This window comes from Callospermophilus lateralis, chromosome 1 (genome assembly GCF_048772815.1).
Source record: "Callospermophilus lateralis isolate mCalLat2 chromosome 1, mCalLat2.hap1, whole genome shotgun sequence".
Lineage (NCBI taxonomy): Eukaryota > Metazoa > Chordata > Mammalia > Rodentia > Sciuridae > Callospermophilus > Callospermophilus lateralis.
In genome coordinates this window covers 13,628,212-13,644,712 of record NC_135305.1, presented here as the reverse complement: position 1 = coordinate 13,644,712, position 16,501 = coordinate 13,628,212, and the positions used below count along the sequence as shown (strand labels likewise).

General features: G+C 37.7%; 2 protein-coding genes across 3 annotated transcripts; one reads left to right on the top strand and one right to left on the bottom strand.

Annotated features, from left to right (window-relative positions):
* Positions 1–317: 317 nt before the first annotated feature.
* On the top strand, positions 318–1,262 carry Or9a4 (olfactory receptor family 9 subfamily A member 4). The gene has a single exon (XM_076860051.1). The coding sequence runs from the start codon at positions 318–320 to the stop codon at positions 1,260–1,262; it is 945 nt and encodes a 314-aa protein (XP_076716166.1).
* Positions 1,263–8,851: 7,589 nt separating this feature from the next.
* Positions 8,852–15,840, bottom strand: Clec5a (C-type lectin domain containing 5A). Of its 2 annotated transcripts, XM_076860028.1 has the most exons (7): positions 15,725–15,840; positions 15,178–15,276; positions 14,369–14,428; positions 12,656–12,715; positions 12,194–12,330; positions 10,511–10,617; positions 8,852–8,966 (listed from the first exon to the last, which is right to left on the bottom strand). In XM_076860028.1, the coding sequence occupies exons 2-7, from the start codon at positions 15,254–15,256 to the stop codon at positions 8,852–8,854; spliced, it is 558 nt and encodes a 185-aa protein (XP_076716143.1). In that variant the 5' UTR covers positions 15,257–15,276; positions 15,725–15,840. The 2 variants fall into 2 exon arrangements, with proteins under 2 accessions (XP_076716143.1, XP_076716154.1); XM_076860039.1 differs by lacking the exon at positions 14,369–14,428.
* Positions 15,841–16,501: the final 661 nt, after the last annotated feature.

The following is a 16,501-nucleotide window of genomic DNA, read 5'->3' as shown; positions in this document are numbered from 1 at the left end:
AGAGCCAATAGTAAGAAAAATATAGTAATAGAGGTTAGAGAATGAAGGTGTGCTATGTCATTTTAGAGAGGATGAGAGGAGATGGCCTATGAGAGGAAGCTGTGCAAAGACCTGAACGAGGTGAGGGAAGGAGCCCAGGCATGCTAAGGGACCGTTGTTTGTGTTCCGATATTCTTCAGTTTTCCAAGAATTCTGGAGAAAATAGGTAGTCACAGAAGAGTGGATGTGGATTTTTTCCAAGCTGCTGGGGATGAGAAGCAGTATTCTCTCTCTCTCTTGCCCTCTAGATTACACAAGGAACCAGGATTCTGAACTAAATGTTGGGGAATTATTCTAGTGCCACAGAATTTTATCTCCTTGGCTTTCCTGGCTCTGAAGATCTACACCATATCCTTTTTGCTATCTTCTGCTTCTTCTACTTAGTGACACTAATGGGAAACATGGTCATCATCACGATTGTCTGTGTTGACAGACGTCTCCAGTCCCCCATGTATTTCTTCCTAGTCCACCTCTCTGTCCTGGAGATCCTAGTCACAACTATAGTCGTCCCTGTGATGCTTTGGGGATTGCTGCTCCCTGGGATGCAGACAATATCTATGACTGGATGTGTTGTCCAACTCTTCCTGTACCTTGCTGTGGGGACCACAGAGTTCACACTGCTTGGAGCGATGGCTGTGGACCGTTACGTGGCTGTGTGTAACCCTTTGAGGTACAATGTCATCATGACCAGCCGCACTTGCAACTTTGTGGTAATTGTGTCATGGGTGTTTGGATTCCTTTTTCAAATTTGGCCAGTTTATGCCACATTTCAGCTTACCTACTGCAAATCAAACGTGGTAAACAATTTTTTCTGTGATCGAGGGCAGTTGTTCAAACTATCATGCAATGACACTATTTTCACAGAGTTTATCCTCTTCTTAATGGCCATTTTTGTTCTTTTTGGTTCTTTGATTCCTACAATTGTCTCCTACACCTACATCATCTCCACCATCCTTAAGATCCCCTCAGCCTCAGGCCAAAAGAAAGCCTTCTCCACTTGTGCCTCCCACTTCACCTGTGTTGTGATTGGCTATGGCAGCTGCTTGTTTCTCTATGTGAAACCCAAGCAAACGCAGGCGGCGGAGTACAACAGGGTAGTATCCCTGATGGTTTCGGTAGTGACCCCTTTCTTGAACCCTTTCATCTTCACACTCCGCAATGACAAAGTCATACAGGCCCTTCGGGATGGAATGAAACATTGTTGTCAGCTATTCAGGCACTAGCCTTACCCTGAGGCATTTCACATTGCAAAATACTTATATGGATTCTAGAATAATCTAAGAAGGACTTATGTATCTTTGAACATCATCATAATCATTATCATTATTAAATAATCCATGTTTAAAATGACTTTTAAGTTATGACTTTTTAATATGGTTAGTTGTCATTGAAATATATATTTTATATATATATATATATATATATATATATATATATATATATATATATATATATATTTTTTTTTTTTTTTCCCCCTCAGGTTACAAAACATTTCACATAAAACATTAATTAAACATTTTAGTATAAATGTGATATGTGTGATTTCTAAACAGGAAAGATAAGGAACAGTATTCTCTTACTACAAAACTAAATGACTACTTTATCCCAAATTCCTGAATCCTCTTCCTGAATTTTTTCTGTGCTTTTTGTGGATTATGTAAAGCTTCTTATTCCTTTTCTGCTCAAGCATATTCTCTTGATTTTGTCCTAAAAGCCCTGTTCCTATGGTACTACTCTGTATTTTCTTGACTGGTAGAGTTAAGAGAGCAGAGTCATTCCACAATTCTGGACCCAGAGGTGGTCATTTTTTAACATCTACACATCTCTAATGTGTAGGCTTTCTCAGAGCGTTAGAGGAGGAGCCAGGTAAGGAAGTATTCTTTTGCCTGTAACACCCAGATCGTGCTGCTGCCACAAAGCATGTGGGCAATGGAGTTGTATTCTGGAAGCTCAAGGGAGAACTGGGCTTGACTATGGCAGCTGCATATTCCTCTGTGTGTTCCTAGGCTGAATGGGGCAATGCAGAGGGCAGAGGAAGAGGCAGCCTCTGAGATTCTCTGTCTTCAGTCTCTGCAAGGTCCGTGGCACTTCCTTTGTTTCCTTTCATTTGTTCATTCTCTCCTGCCCACTCTCTTTGCTGATTTCTCTTTGTGTTACTCTTTTGGTGGCTCCAATTCTGCAAAGTATTCCTGGGCTCTTCTTTTTCTTCCCTCCTCACTAACCCCAGGCCTCCAGGCCATTGTCCAGCTTTCCACTGTGCTGCTCTTTCCAGCATTGGATATCACCTTTCCCCCAGTTCAACTCACGGTATTCCCAATCAATGTTTCCACTTCTTATGACATAGGCACAAATTTATCCAGTACATTATCTAGTAACAACCAAATATTGATACTGAATGCAATGTCAATATGCGACTGGTTAAATAGTATTTTATTCATATGTTGAAGTTTTATACAACTGTAACAGGAATGAATATTCTTTCTGCAATGAGTAGAAACTGATCTCCAAGTTATACTGCTAAGTGCGAAGAACAAAACACATTGGATTTAATATTCAAACTTTTATGTAAGAAAGGGGTAGAAATAAGTAATATATTCATATTTGCCATGTTTGCTTGTGGAAGGTATCGTAAGAAAGTAATAATTGATTGCTATGGGATTGTGGGAGTGGGATTGGCAGATGGGGTGGGGGAAGCAGTGAGATTTTCATTGTATGCCTTTTAATATTCTTATTTTTGTAACCATGTGTATGTACTTCCTATACAGAATAAAGAATTTCATTTCTCTTATGCACCTTAAAAGATGTATTCATTCAATATTCCAATTGTTTTAAAGACTTCAATAAGACTTATTTAATTACACAGATATATTTCTCCAACTGAGGATGTATTTGGTTAAGTAGAGGCTGATGTTAAATCCAAACATGTTGGGAAATCTCTCCAGAGCTTAACATAGAAACTGGTAGCTCAAGAAAAATATTAAGAAATGGAAGTGTATGTATATATGACTACACACTCTCCTTTACATAACCTTATGCTCTAGAATGCCTGATATGGAGGAAAATATTACTCTTGGAAGAAGAAGATACTGTTCATTGTAAGGAAGTCTGTTTTGACATAGTAATTACTTTATCGGTGTACGAGGAACCAATGTCTTGACTCTTTTACCTTTGGCTTTTGGGACAATAGCTTCTTAGTATTCTAAGTATCTTTCCATCTTCTCCAAATTGATTACAGAAATACTTGTTTTGCATGTGTAGTAGTCAGAGCAGAATTGATATTTCATATTATTCCTGTTAGAAGCACTTCTCACATCTGGTCCTAGGCCTTCCCTATTGATTTCATCAAAGAGAGACCCACTTGACATCCAAGCCATGCTTTAACAACCCAGAAATTCTGGGGACCATTGGGTACATTTTTGAAAGTAGAAGACAGTAGATAATTTTTCCCTTTAGAGGAACAGTCATGAGACACAATTTATACATATTCTAGAGTAGGTAAACCCCAAAATCCTGCAGTAAATTGCTCTTAGTAACATGAAGATTAACAATTCAGACTTTTATGGTTTTACAGGCTTCTTTCTCAGCTTCATATCCTTTGTCACTCATGCCTGCTCTCATGGAATGTATTTACTAGTGAAATAATAACTCTTAGATTCTTGGCCTCTGGGAAACTAAGCTAAGAAATAATGCTTAAATATGGCACTTAACTTTTTATTTGTAAACAAAGAAGAACTCATTTCAGCCATAAAACAATGACATACATACAGATGGTAATTGACTTGCTCAAGATTGTATTGTTAGTATGTGGGGTCTCCAGAGTTCATCTCTTAACTGCTAAATAACCTATACTAAATAGCCTATACTAAATCCTAAATAGCCTATACTACTAACTCATGAAATGCTAATTGCATATCTTTGTCTGAATTACTTGTTATTCATTCTTGTATCAGTTAAGATAAGCTAGGTTATATTATGGTAAAAACCTTAGCATCTTTGTGGTTTGGAACAACAAATGTTTATTTTTGTTCCCACTATTTGTCTACAGTTGGTCAGTTACTCCTCTGTTCTTTGTTGTCTTCATTATAGGTCATGCTAAAGGGGCAGCCTTTAACAGGGTATGGGCTTAAGAAAAGAGTATAATCAGCTGTTGTCAGATTTCACTGGGAAGAATAAGTCCTGAGGCTAAGACTGCTGTGCTTCTATAATGAATTAAAAAATGGAAAATAAATAGAACACTACTTTCAATAATGTGTTTAAAAACTCAGCAACTGGTAAAACTGAATATTCATATGAAAAGGGATGTTTTTGGAATCTTACTTTATACTAAGCGAAAATTATTTCAAAATGATTTAAATATCTAGATAGGAGACAAAACTATAATATTCTTAGAATAAAGCATAAGTGGAAAATTTCATGACATTGAACTTGACAATAATTTCATGACTATTATACCATAAGCATAGGGAGCAAAAGAAAAAAAATGATTTCATCAAAATTAGAAACATTTGTATGTTAAGGAAAAAGTCAAAAGTGAAAAGGCAACCAACAGGATGAGAAAATATTTGTGAACCGTATTTCAGATAAGAGAATTGTATCCAGACTATATGAGTTCTTATAACTCAATAAAAAGACCACTCAATTTTAAAATGAGCAAAGTATCTGAATAGATATTTCTCCAAGGAGCATACACAAATAGGCAACAAGTTCATGAAAAGATGCTTGACAAAATTAAGCATTAAGGGAAATGTAAATCAAAATCACAATAAGATACCATTTGATTCACAGTAGGATAGCAAGGAAAAAAAAGTTAAACAATGGCAAATGTTGGCAAAGATGTGGGAAAAAATTGCAAAGCACACATACCACTGATGGGAAGATATATTGATGCAGTTGCTTTTCAAAAACTGGCAGTTCCTCTAATAATTTGTTATAGAATTACCATATGACCCAGAAATTCCACTCCTGGGTTTATTTCCAAGAGAATTGAAATCATACACTTAAAAACTTGTTCATGAATGTTTATAGTAGCATTATTTATAATAGTCAAAAGATGGAAGCCACCCAAATGCCTATGATCACACACCATAGAATATTATTCAGCTACAAGAAGGGTTACTGGTTGTGCTAGTTAGCTTTTTGCCACTATAATAAATATCTGAGAGAATCAACTTATAAACAGAAAATTTTTATTTTGGTTCCTAGTTTTGGAGGTTTCATTTCTCACATCATCAGTTGACTCCATTGCTTTTGGGCCTTTGGTGTGACAACACATCACAATAGAAGCACATGGTGGAACAAAACCACTCACCTCATGCATAGAGAACAAAAGAGATGAAGAAGAAGGGGTCAGAGAACCACAATCCCAATCAAGGTTATTACCCCAGTGACCTAATGACTTCTAAGTAGGTCCTACCCCTTAAAGATTCTACCATCTCCAATACCACCATCATAGGCAACAATCCTTTAGCACATGGATCTTTGGGGGACACTTAGGATCCAAACTATAACACCAATACATGCTACAACGTTGAGGAACCTTGAAAACATTATGCTAAGTGGAAGAAGGCAGTCAAAAAGACCACATATTATAGATTCTATTCATATGAAAATCCAGAATATGAACATCTATGGAGATAGAAAGTTGGCCAGTGGTTGCTCAGGGTTGAGGTGAATAAAAGGATAGGACAGTTGTAGCTTTTTGAGGTGATGGTTGAACATATAGCTGTGAATATATAAAAAAATTGAATTGTTCATTGCAAATGAGTGCATTTTATGGCGTGTGAGCTATATAAAGCTATTAAAACTAGATGTAGTAATATTAGTTGGTAGGGAAGTGCTATAAAAGAAAGAGAAATAGGAATGAAAGAAAATATCTTTTAGGGGGAGTGTTGAAATTACAAGGTTGTCAGGGAAAGATAGAGAGGGAAAGATTGTGAGATACTTAGAAATCTGTGAATTTAGCATGGTGAATAATAATAAATGGAGAGATCCTAGGGAATACAAAGGCAAAGATGCTGGAATGGAGCAAGCAAAGGAGAATGTAAGGGAATATGAAAATGGAGAGAAGTAATGGAAATGTAGATCATATTCAGCCTAGTAAGTAAGCCTTTTAAAGACCTTTACTTTTTCTAATAGTGAGTTGGAAAACTATTTCAGAGTGACACAGCTTTTTCTGTGTAAGAGACAACCACAAAACTCCAATGGAGTACAGCAATAAACTTTTATTTCATGAATTATAGTTTCAGCTGATCTAGGCTAGGCTTAGCTGGTGGTGCTGATGACCTCAGATAGGTTTGTTGATGAGTCTAAGGGTTGGATGAGGGTTGACTGACCTTGGCTAGGCCCACATATGTAGCCATGAAAAGTATGGCTTTGATCTCCATGTGGATTGACCACAGAATTTTTGAGGCACCTTTCTTGGAACTGGACAGATTTTTATTTGCATATTATAAATGAGTACACAAGTTCTTTTTTTTTAGAGAGAGAGAGAATTTTTGATATTTATTTTTTAGTTCTCGGCGGACACAACATCTTTGTTTGTACATGGTGCTGAGAATTGAACCCGGGCCGCAGGCATGCCAGGCGAGTGCGCTACCGCTTGAGCCACATCCCCAGCCCCAAGTACACAAGTTCTGAGAAAGTAATTGGCTTGCTTACATTCAGCTTCTAGCAAATAGAAAAGTTACTTTTTGAATGAAGATCTCAACTTCAAGTCCTCCACAAAGTGCATCTACTAATGTTTATTGCCATTAAGATATAGAAAGAGGATCTATTTTCATATGTACAAGAATTTTGTGAGATGAGTATCATTACCCCATTTTATAGGTAAGGAAATTAAGAAATATGTACAGATTCACACAGCATATTAGAAGCAAAATCAGCACTTTAACCCAATGATTAACTACATATTCATTTTTAAAAAAACCTACCACTTTTGCCTAATAAACGTCACATTTATCCACTCTCTTGAGGATACTGAGACCCCTCTACAATAAAGACTTTATATCAAAGTCCACATGTCTCCTGCATACTTTATGGTCTTATCCTTACCCCAACTCAGTGGGCTTTTTCAGAACTTGCATAGAAGTATCTTCTTTTCTTTGGGGAAATTACTAAATGTCTACATTTCCTGGCCTTTGAAGTCTGTTATTACTCTGTCATAAAACAGAAGTGTGGCAATTACAGTTCTCTTTTCTTGAAATAGAAGGATTGTGATTTCCTTCTGTTTTCTGAGTTCTGGGACTTACCTGTGGTTAGAATTCAGTTGATTCTTTTTTTTAAGAGAGAGAGAGAATATTTAAATATTTATTTTTAAGTTTTCAGTGGACACAACATCTTTATTTTATTTTTATGTGGTGCTGAGGATAGAACCCAGTGCCCCATGCAAACCAGGCAAGTGCGTTACCACTTGAGCCACATCCCCAGCCCTCAGTTGATTCTTTTCTTCACTGTAGACTCAGCCTTTCCCTGCTCCTCTCCTGTGGCATTTATTGTTAAAACCACCAGAGAATTTGTATTTCCACAGGGTACTAACATAATTCTGATATTTGTTCCATTCCAAACTCAAATTATTTCTGGTAACCTCCTTCAGGCAACTTCTAACAACTACTGTTATCTAATTTATAAAAATTCTAAATGACTATGCCAATGAACCAACAATTATGAAACCTAGGAATTTAGAAACAGTACTTAGTGTTGTAATAAAAGATAATTTTTGCAGCATTTTATTTCGATTAATCATATATACATTAATTACTGTGATACATTGTTACTAGATGCAAATGGTAATAATTTCCATTAATTTTATATGGTCATCCCCATGGTTTAACTCTTATTACTGAAGACAACAGATTTATCTTTTATTCTTTTCATGTCTTGAGATGTGTATTTGATATTTTCTTATAAATATAGAGAACAGCCAAGACTTTTCTACATTTTTCTTGCTGTTTTTCTAGGATGACCAAATGAATGTCATTTTTCCTTTCATGTGATTTCTATTTATCCCTGATATTCCATTCTTTCTCTCTGCCTACCCTTTGCCTCCATCCAGTGTTTTCTGCATGGCCCTTCTCTTTTTTCTCTTTGGCCAACTGGACAAATGGTGAGTCAATATGCTAACCAGTGCAAGGTTTCTTTTTGTCAGTAGGATATACCTGGGATCTCAAGAATGGAATGAAAGAATATGCCATGATCTTTTGGGGCTTAAATGACATCAAAGAAGATGAGTTCACTCTTCTTCCACCCATTCTGTCCTCTAAATGATCCTAATGCCGTTCATTCTACAGGTTCTCCTTGGTGTATGTCATGTCCAATGAGGATAAAACAAACTGTCAACAGGCTAAACCTTGTTGATCAGTCAGCAATTCTCAGTTCTGTAGGAACAAACCTCATTTCCATACCTGTGTTATTTTTATAAAACTGACCCTGTCTCCTGGAGATGGCCAACATCCAGTCCCTTAGAATCTAGATTATAGAAGTTCATTATCTCAAACAGACAAGGACTTTTAACTAGATGTTAAAGGACAGATGGATAAAAGAACCATTAACTAGATGTACTGTGGGAATCCAAAAAGTGTCACAAGTTTGACTCTCACAGGAAATGTGGTTGGGTGGAATGGCTCAGAATGGGGAGTTTTTCTGGTTGTATATATGTAAGTGTATGTATAAAAGTGGATGGCCCATTAGCCCTGGAGCTCTGCCAATGACCTGTTGAAGACTGTCACAAGGATTTGATGTTCTGCATTTCCCAGACCAGTCCTGATTGTAACTATTCTCTTTTGTGTTTATTTGTTTTTGTCACAGAGAACTGCAATCATTCAGGATTCTTCTCACAGATCCAGCGGTAGCTGATGTCACATAATGCAGCATCAAAAGTCTTTGTTAGGCCTATGGTGACACAGTTGAAGTTCTGATTCTGATGGGTAATACTGAAGGAGAAAAGAGAGTGTGGTCAAAGCTCATTATTTCAGTTTTGCCTTTTACAGATTTCAGAATCTAATGGAAGTTTGATTGACTGGCTAGTTAGTTTTACATATACTCCTCCTCTGCACTGGGCCTTCCGTTTCAACTCAGACCACGTCTTCTAAGCCAAACTTCCCCAAATGCAGCTCTAAACCCCACTTTTCCTTTTAATTATTCTCTTCCATGAGTACTCATAGAGTTCCAGAATTTTGGACTAACTCACTTGTCTTTGGTCAGAAACATCTCATTGGTGGTCTCTTTTACCTCAGAAATAATGTTTTCAAGAGGATTTGTGTGTAGGAGGAGGGTAGTAGGGGACCCAGGCCTCAGGCATTCCAGGCAATCATTCTACCACTAAGCCACATTCCTAGCCCTAGAAATAATATTTTAGTATTATAGGATTGTTTGTAGCAAGAGCATAGAAAAAAGCAGGAAAGAAATTTCTTGGCTTTCGGAGAATCTTGATGATAGTGTCTGTTGGCCTTTTTCCCACCAGTTTTTCGGTCATTCTGAGTTCTCAGTCTAACTGCAAATACTCTGGTTTCATGGAAAAGACAGATAAGCTTTGAGCTCAAGTAAATATGGAATCAAACTGTGGCTGTAACATTAAGTAGCTATATGACATTCAACACATTTCTAAGCCTTTCTTATGTTCAATTGTCTGTTGAGCTTTTTGCTATGGTATCTTGGTGAATACTAAAGGAAATAATATAAGTGCTTAGCATTGAGTTAGACATTAGAAAAAACTGAATAAGGGGCTAAGGCTGTAGTTCAATGGTAAAGTGCTTGCCTCCTATATGTGAGGCACTGGGTTTAATTCTCAGCACCACATAAAAATATATAAAGATACCATGTGTTCATCTACAACTAAACACTCACAAGAACAACAAACAAACAAACAGAAAAGAAAATACTGAATAAATATTAATTTTCTCTCCTCTGTAGGGAAGGCCAGTTGCAGGTTGGGGATTGGACTTGTTGACTGTCTAACTCAGCATTTTCATATGAGCTCTGAGAATATTATGTTTTCTACCAAAGTTGATCCCTATGGAAAGATTCATTGGAGATATCTCTTTTGAATTAGAGGATCACAGCTTCAAGGAATAGACAAGTTGCTTATAATAGCCTTTGATATATAAAGTATCTACAACTAGGAAAACTTGTAGGCACTTAGCAAGAACATATGATGTGTAATTTGGAGATCTATGAGATACAGCAAAAAAAATTGCTATATATGTGGATTTGTTTGGCTCTTACTCTGAACAAAATTATTTATTATATAAATACTCTTCTCTCATCTCTTCTATTTTTTATTATGAAAAATATTTGATATTTTCCCATAATGAAAAATTTATAGGAAATGTGTTTCTAGGGCTAGATGAGTTGGAAGAAAGGAGAAAACTAGAACAAGGAGTTAAATATAAGTCTTTGAACTATTTCAGGATGCATCTCAGGTGTGGTCTTTTGAGGCAAACCAAGATCCCCAGAACAATGCAGGCTATTCACATACTTGCCATTGAACACAGAGTTGTTGATCCAACGCCACTTTTTCTCTGCAGACTGGTATGTTAAACCAATAAAGTACTTCTCAGCATTTGCAATGTGCTGGAGATACTCCTAGAAGTTAAAAAAGAAACAAACAGTTCAACAGCAAGTTCTTTACTGCTGCTTTCCTATAGACAATGGGAACATGACTGTATTTTATTCAGGGAACTAAGAAACCTGTTAGGGATAGGAGACTGGGTATCACTGGCACTTGCTATTAACCCTAGAGAAGAAGTTTTTAAGTTTTGCAGGCACCAAGATCACCTAGAGGACTTACAAAAACACAGGTTGCTAGGCTTCTGGTTCAGAAGGACTGGTGTAGGGGATGCAGGATTTATATTCCTAGCAAATGACCAGGTAATGTTGATATTACTCCTAGGATCACACTGAGGGAATGGGGAAGGGAAACTGTACAATCAAAAACAGGCAATTTCATATACATCTTTTTTATTTGGCATGCCCCTCTGCATAGAATTATTTTCATGGTCAGAAATTCTATATTCCAAATGAGGTTGAACCAGGGATCATGAAGTGTGTTGAGTTGAGAGTCACCAGCAGTCCCCTGGTGTGGTGAACATTTTCTGAGGTTAGTATGAAGCATGGAGAAGGCCAAGGATGGAACTTGGGCGAGTAGAGGGAAAGAACCATCAGCTTCCGGTCTCATTCTCTTCTCTCTTCTCCCTTTCTTTCCTCTTTTCTCCCCTCTGCCTTGCTCCTAATTTTCTACTGGAAGGCGTCTTTTTGTTCCCACATGGGTATTTGGCCCTAGAGAATCTACAGCATTATGATTCTCACCCCAAATCAAGAAGCTCCTCTTTCAAATTTTTCTCAACCACAGGAGAACTTTTCAGAGGAGGAGTGGAGAGATAAAGGGGAGAGGAGACAAGAATAGTACTTATAGCACAGTGCCTAACATCCATCAAATGCTTAGATCTGAAGAGAAGGTAATTATAAACTAAAATACAGTGTGGCCTAAAGTTGATTAAAGCATGGGTTTTGTAGTCAGAGGGATCTGAATTCGATTTCATGTTCTGTCATTTAGATGTATGATCTTGGTCATGTTATTTTCTGTACCCTAATTTGCTCATTTATAAAATATAGATAATAGTATATCCTCAGGATTATTTGAGGTAAAAGGAGATAATAAAACAAATTTTGAATAGTGTTATCTATATTGATTATTAAAATAATAAAATGCAAACATTATTATATGATTGTTTTTCATATTACTAATGTGGTTAATTCATATTTTCCTTCTTCACTGTGTAAATTGGAATGATACATTAATATCTCATATCTGTGAAGTGTTCTGTAATTTAAAAATAACTTTATTTGCATTAGTTCTTTGGTCACTCTCTGCAGTTTAAGTGCCTTGGCCCATCCTTAGGAAAGTAGCCTACTGCTGTGTCTTATTGGAAAGAAATACGGAGTCTGAATTTCTTGCTCAGATGAAGCTAAAGAACTTACCCACAGCTTCCAGGAAGTCTTCCAACTCTAGGTTCAGAACAAGGAGTTTGAACCTTTCATCCAGCCACCTCTCCATTCTTTGCCAATCCCCCAGCCCTGCTCCACTACATTGCCACCATCTCTACCTACTGAGGCTGCTGTGGGAGGGCTGCTTCACTGTACCATTCCCCAGTCCTCTCACCAGTTTCTCTGGTGTGTCGACAATCGCCAAAGTGGATCCTTTTGATGCACAGTCATCCCTGCTCTTGTTCCAAGACAGTTCAGATGTGGACAAGAAAAAACATCTTCTTTGATGAAAATCCCAATCTTTGGGGCAGACTGAAGTGATGTGGGGTGAGTGGGGAGAGAGAGAGAATGAATGAGATTAGTGGATTGGAATGTGAACCTTGGAATTGAGTCATAAAATAATGGGAAATCATAAAATAACAATTATATTGATACAAAAATGTTCTCAACCCAGGAAGACATTCTATTCAGTCTGGTCTGTTTCCTTATGGAGAACACTAAGGGAATGAATAGAAGGTCTTTATGGCTCCTTTAAGCAAAAGTGCTCTATAAGAAAGGATGCAATGAGAAAAGTCTCTAAGAATATAGTACATGAAAACCTAGGGGGTGGTGAGGAGGTTAAAACCATGAGCTTTACCTGTTCCATATCTGCTTGTGGGCATTACACTGTTCTTAGTACTCCCAAAAGATGGTGGGACTGAAATGGAGAAGAAAACTTAAAGGTTACTGTGTGGTGAATATAACTTACAATCATCAGAGTACAGGCTGTTGGGTCCCTGTGACTATTTGTGTCTGGACATTGGGGATGACAAAGGGTACTCGGCCATTTTGAGAATTTTCAGATACTTTTTCCTCTTTGAACCATCCATCTAACTAGTACCATTATTTGTCATGCTCAGCACCCAAGTCCTATTTCATCTCCCCCTTCCCTTTTGGGGGTATAGCACTCAGTATAAATGCTGGGGGCAGCAGGAAAACAAGAAATGGAAGAGTAATGGAGGAATTTCTTTTTCCAGGGGAACTCTTTCACTCTTTCCTTATGTATTCCTTTGACAGTGTTATCCCTCAAAAAAGCTGTTTGGAGCACTTCCACCTTCGACTCCACACCATGTCTTGTTGTGCTTGGTGTCTTATACACTCTATAAAAATTCTTAATCCTGCAACTCTTGAATGCTTCTCTTAGCACTTTCTCAGCTCTAAGGATTGTGACTAACAGGAACAAATTTCAGGACCCTGGGGGTAATAGCAAACAAGGAAGCAGGTGAATATTCCAGATATTTCCTGTAAGCAGAGAAGGGTCCATTATTAATACGTATTAAATACAACTAGGGGAATTGATGGGATTCTAAGAGGTCTCATTCCCTTACTTCCCCGGGAACATTGGCAATCTTAGCAAGCAGCTGCAGTGATTTGTAGGCTGGCTGTTCAAACCTCTTCTCAATGACTTACTTTTCCATTATGGATAAAGACCACTTAAGTTTATTCAGATACCAAATTGTTTACTTAAGATTATATTAATAAAACAGACATCAGCAGTCACTTTTTTTTTATCAGTTTCCTGTTCCACAAGACTCTTTGCAATATCTAGTAGCTTGGGTTTCATCAGAAACTACTTTGGGATTATAACTGAAGGAAACCAATACATATTTCTTGAGTATTTTCTTCATTGGGTGCATCAGTTGATACAAATACAAATAAGAAATGATCTTTCTCCTAAAGATGTGTTAGAAACAGGTATCTTAAGGGAAGCAGAGGGCAACTTTGAGAAAGGCTTCAAGAGGAGATAGCTTTAATGGGAAGAGCTTTGTCCTACTTGCCTTGTTATTCCTGTGCAACTTCTGGTATTGTGTCTTTTGTTTTATAGATGATGACTGATTAGTATCTCCTGTGTTACTTATTCTCCTATGTTTGGTCTAGCATAATATTTGGCCCCCCAAAAAAGATGCTTAATATGAAAATTTTGAGTGGTACATAGTTTCTTAATAAACATTTATTGTGCATTGTTTCAGAGTCTATGAAGCACATTGACATTATATTACAGTGACTCCATCTTCAGGAAGAAAACTGAGAATCATATTTTCACTCAGGGGCTGGGGTATAGCTCAGCAGTAGACCATGTGCTTTGCGGCATGAAGCCCTAGGTTCAATCCTTAGCACCACAAGAAAAAATTGTTTTCCCTAAATCTGGTTTTGTTTTTTCATCTGTAAAAGGAAGATAATTAATTAAAAGGCCTTTGTGGACCACTTGTGCAACCACATTTCTTGGGAAAGGAGACCTTGAGGAAAGTCTTTAAGAATTCAGCACATTGAGGCTGGATGGTAGAGAGGAGTGTACTATTGTGCACGTTACCTGTTCCATAGCTGCTCGTAGAGTTGAACCCATCATTACTTGTGTTAAGAATCTGCGGGACTGCAAAGAAAATCAGCTATTGGCTCAGCCCAAATGTGGATACACAATGAATACAGCAAGCAAGCCCAAGGGCATGCTAGGGCACCATGATCATTAATGGGGAATATTTAATTCTCTGACTCAGGTCAGTGGAGATGTGCATGTTTTTGAAATGTCTTTACTGACTCATACTTATATTTCTGTTCTTCTCTCTTAAGTGGTAGGAATTACACCTTCAGATTGGGTCATGAGGAAAATACCTCTTACCCAACTCAGGGACCTACTCACATTTCCTTCCTCATTTATTGTCTCCTCTGGCTCAGGGACTGGAGAAGATTCTACTTGTTGAATTGCAGTAAAACTTTTGATATGAGGTATCTTTTTCTAATTAATTCGTTTGAATGAATGAGTTTATGTGTACACATAGAGAAATTTTCCCTCAGTAAACATAGCCTTACCATTGCATTGAAACTGCATTTTCAAATTTTAGCAACAATAACAAGGCCTGCTAAGTACTTCAGCTCAGATTACCTAGGTAATATTTTAGTAACAAAAACTTTGTGTAGGTCTACCTTTATCTCCAAGGTAGACCCAGGAACCTGGCCCACTGTGTGTGCTGGAGGGTAAGATAGGCATTGTCAGTTTTCTTCATGCTGGTTAGTTGCCCTCAGGTGGGCATTTAACTTTACACTCAACCCTGCATTCTAAAATAAGAGTCAAAGAGCAAAAGAATAGGAAGGCTGGGGGTAAGAGTTTGCTTCAATACTCACAATACAATAGAATTAAGGTCACTCCAACAGATTTAAGCACCACTACGATAAGCCCATAGATTATCATGTGCCAGTTCATAATGAAGGGGTTTCTGGAGCCTGTGGAAATCAGAGTAACACCATCAGAATCTGGCTGCTTCTCTTGAGGACTGAGCCCAGCCCAGGGAGGTGTGGAAGGTAGGCATGCCATTGACAGTAGAAGGAGACCCAGGAATACCCAGAACATGCATTGTACAATGTGCTGTTGGGGACCATTGACCTTGGCATTCTCCTTTCCTTCACTAATCTGTTAGCTTTGGGCCTTTGCCTTGACCCTATTTGTGCCTCCTAAACTCTGTCTGAGTTAATCTTCTGTATTTCAAGAATTCTTGGTCTTGAAATCATCCTTGCTTCCAAGGACCTTACTTTGTAGCCTTGGCCATACTGACTTCAGTTGTACAAACCTCAGTCTTCAATATGTCAGGGATAGATGAAAGAACAGGATTCTCTGAGGATCTGGCATAGGGGAGGAGTCAATAGTCTACACAGAGGGGACAGAAAGACTTACCTGCTCTCTCTCTAGAAGGCTGGGCTGGCTTCCAGGTGAGGGTTTCCTGGTAATTCTTGCTGCCGTGGGAAGGAACCCTGTCTTTTAAGAATACGTTCCTTCTGCTCAGGCAAAGACTTCCTTCTTCACGGTCTCTTCTCCTGGCAGTATCCCTGAGCAAACCCTTCTTCCTGTTCAGTATTGTGGTAAAGAGAGCAGGCGGGGCAAAGAGAGGAAGGTAGCTTCTAGTTAGGCAAGAAGAAGATTTCTGCCAGGGAAGTGGTCATACAGGGGGACATTTGTAGGAGAATTTAGAAAAGCAAATATGTCACCTTTCCTTTGAGTCTGAATTCTCTTTAAATACAGTGTGAAGAAAATATAGTAAAATGTTAGCAAATAGGGAAGAGTAAAGTATATTTAGAAATTACTTGTATTTGCCTTATAACATTTCTTTTTTTTTAATATAAGAAAATGCTCAACATCATTTAATATTAAGAAATGCCAAATTAAAGTGAGATTCCTTTGCACATGCATTAAAATGACTAAAAAATTTTTAAATAAGAATTTCTGGCAAGGACAAAAGGAATAAGGGCTATCATCCACTGTTGTTAGGAATGCAAAATAGTACAATAACTTTGGAAGACAGTTTGACAGTTTCTTACAAAGTTTCTTAAATCTAGGCTTATCATATAATCTTGCAATTGTGTTCCTTTGTTTTTACCCAAATGAGTTGGAAATTTATGTCTGCACAAAAACCTACACACAAATGTTTATAACAGCCTAGAAGCAACCAAGATG

Bases quoted from the DNA above. Each gene is read 5' to 3' on its own strand.
- Or9a4 (XM_076860051.1), top strand. From the start codon at position 318: ATGTTGGGGAATTATTCTAGTGCCACAGAATTTTATCTCCTTGGCTTT.
- Clec5a (XM_076860028.1), bottom strand. From the start codon at position 15,256: ATGAACTGGCACATGATAATCTATGGGCTTATCGTAGTGGTGCTTAAA. The intron at 12,331-12,655 runs GTAAAGCTCATG...ACATCACTTCAG, and splicing joins CACAAGCAGATATGGAACAG to TCTGCCCCAAAGATTGGGAT. The intron at 8,967-10,510 runs GTATGTGAATAG...TTTCTCCTTCAG, and splicing joins AACTCTGTGTTCAATGGCAA to TATTACCCATCAGAATCAGA.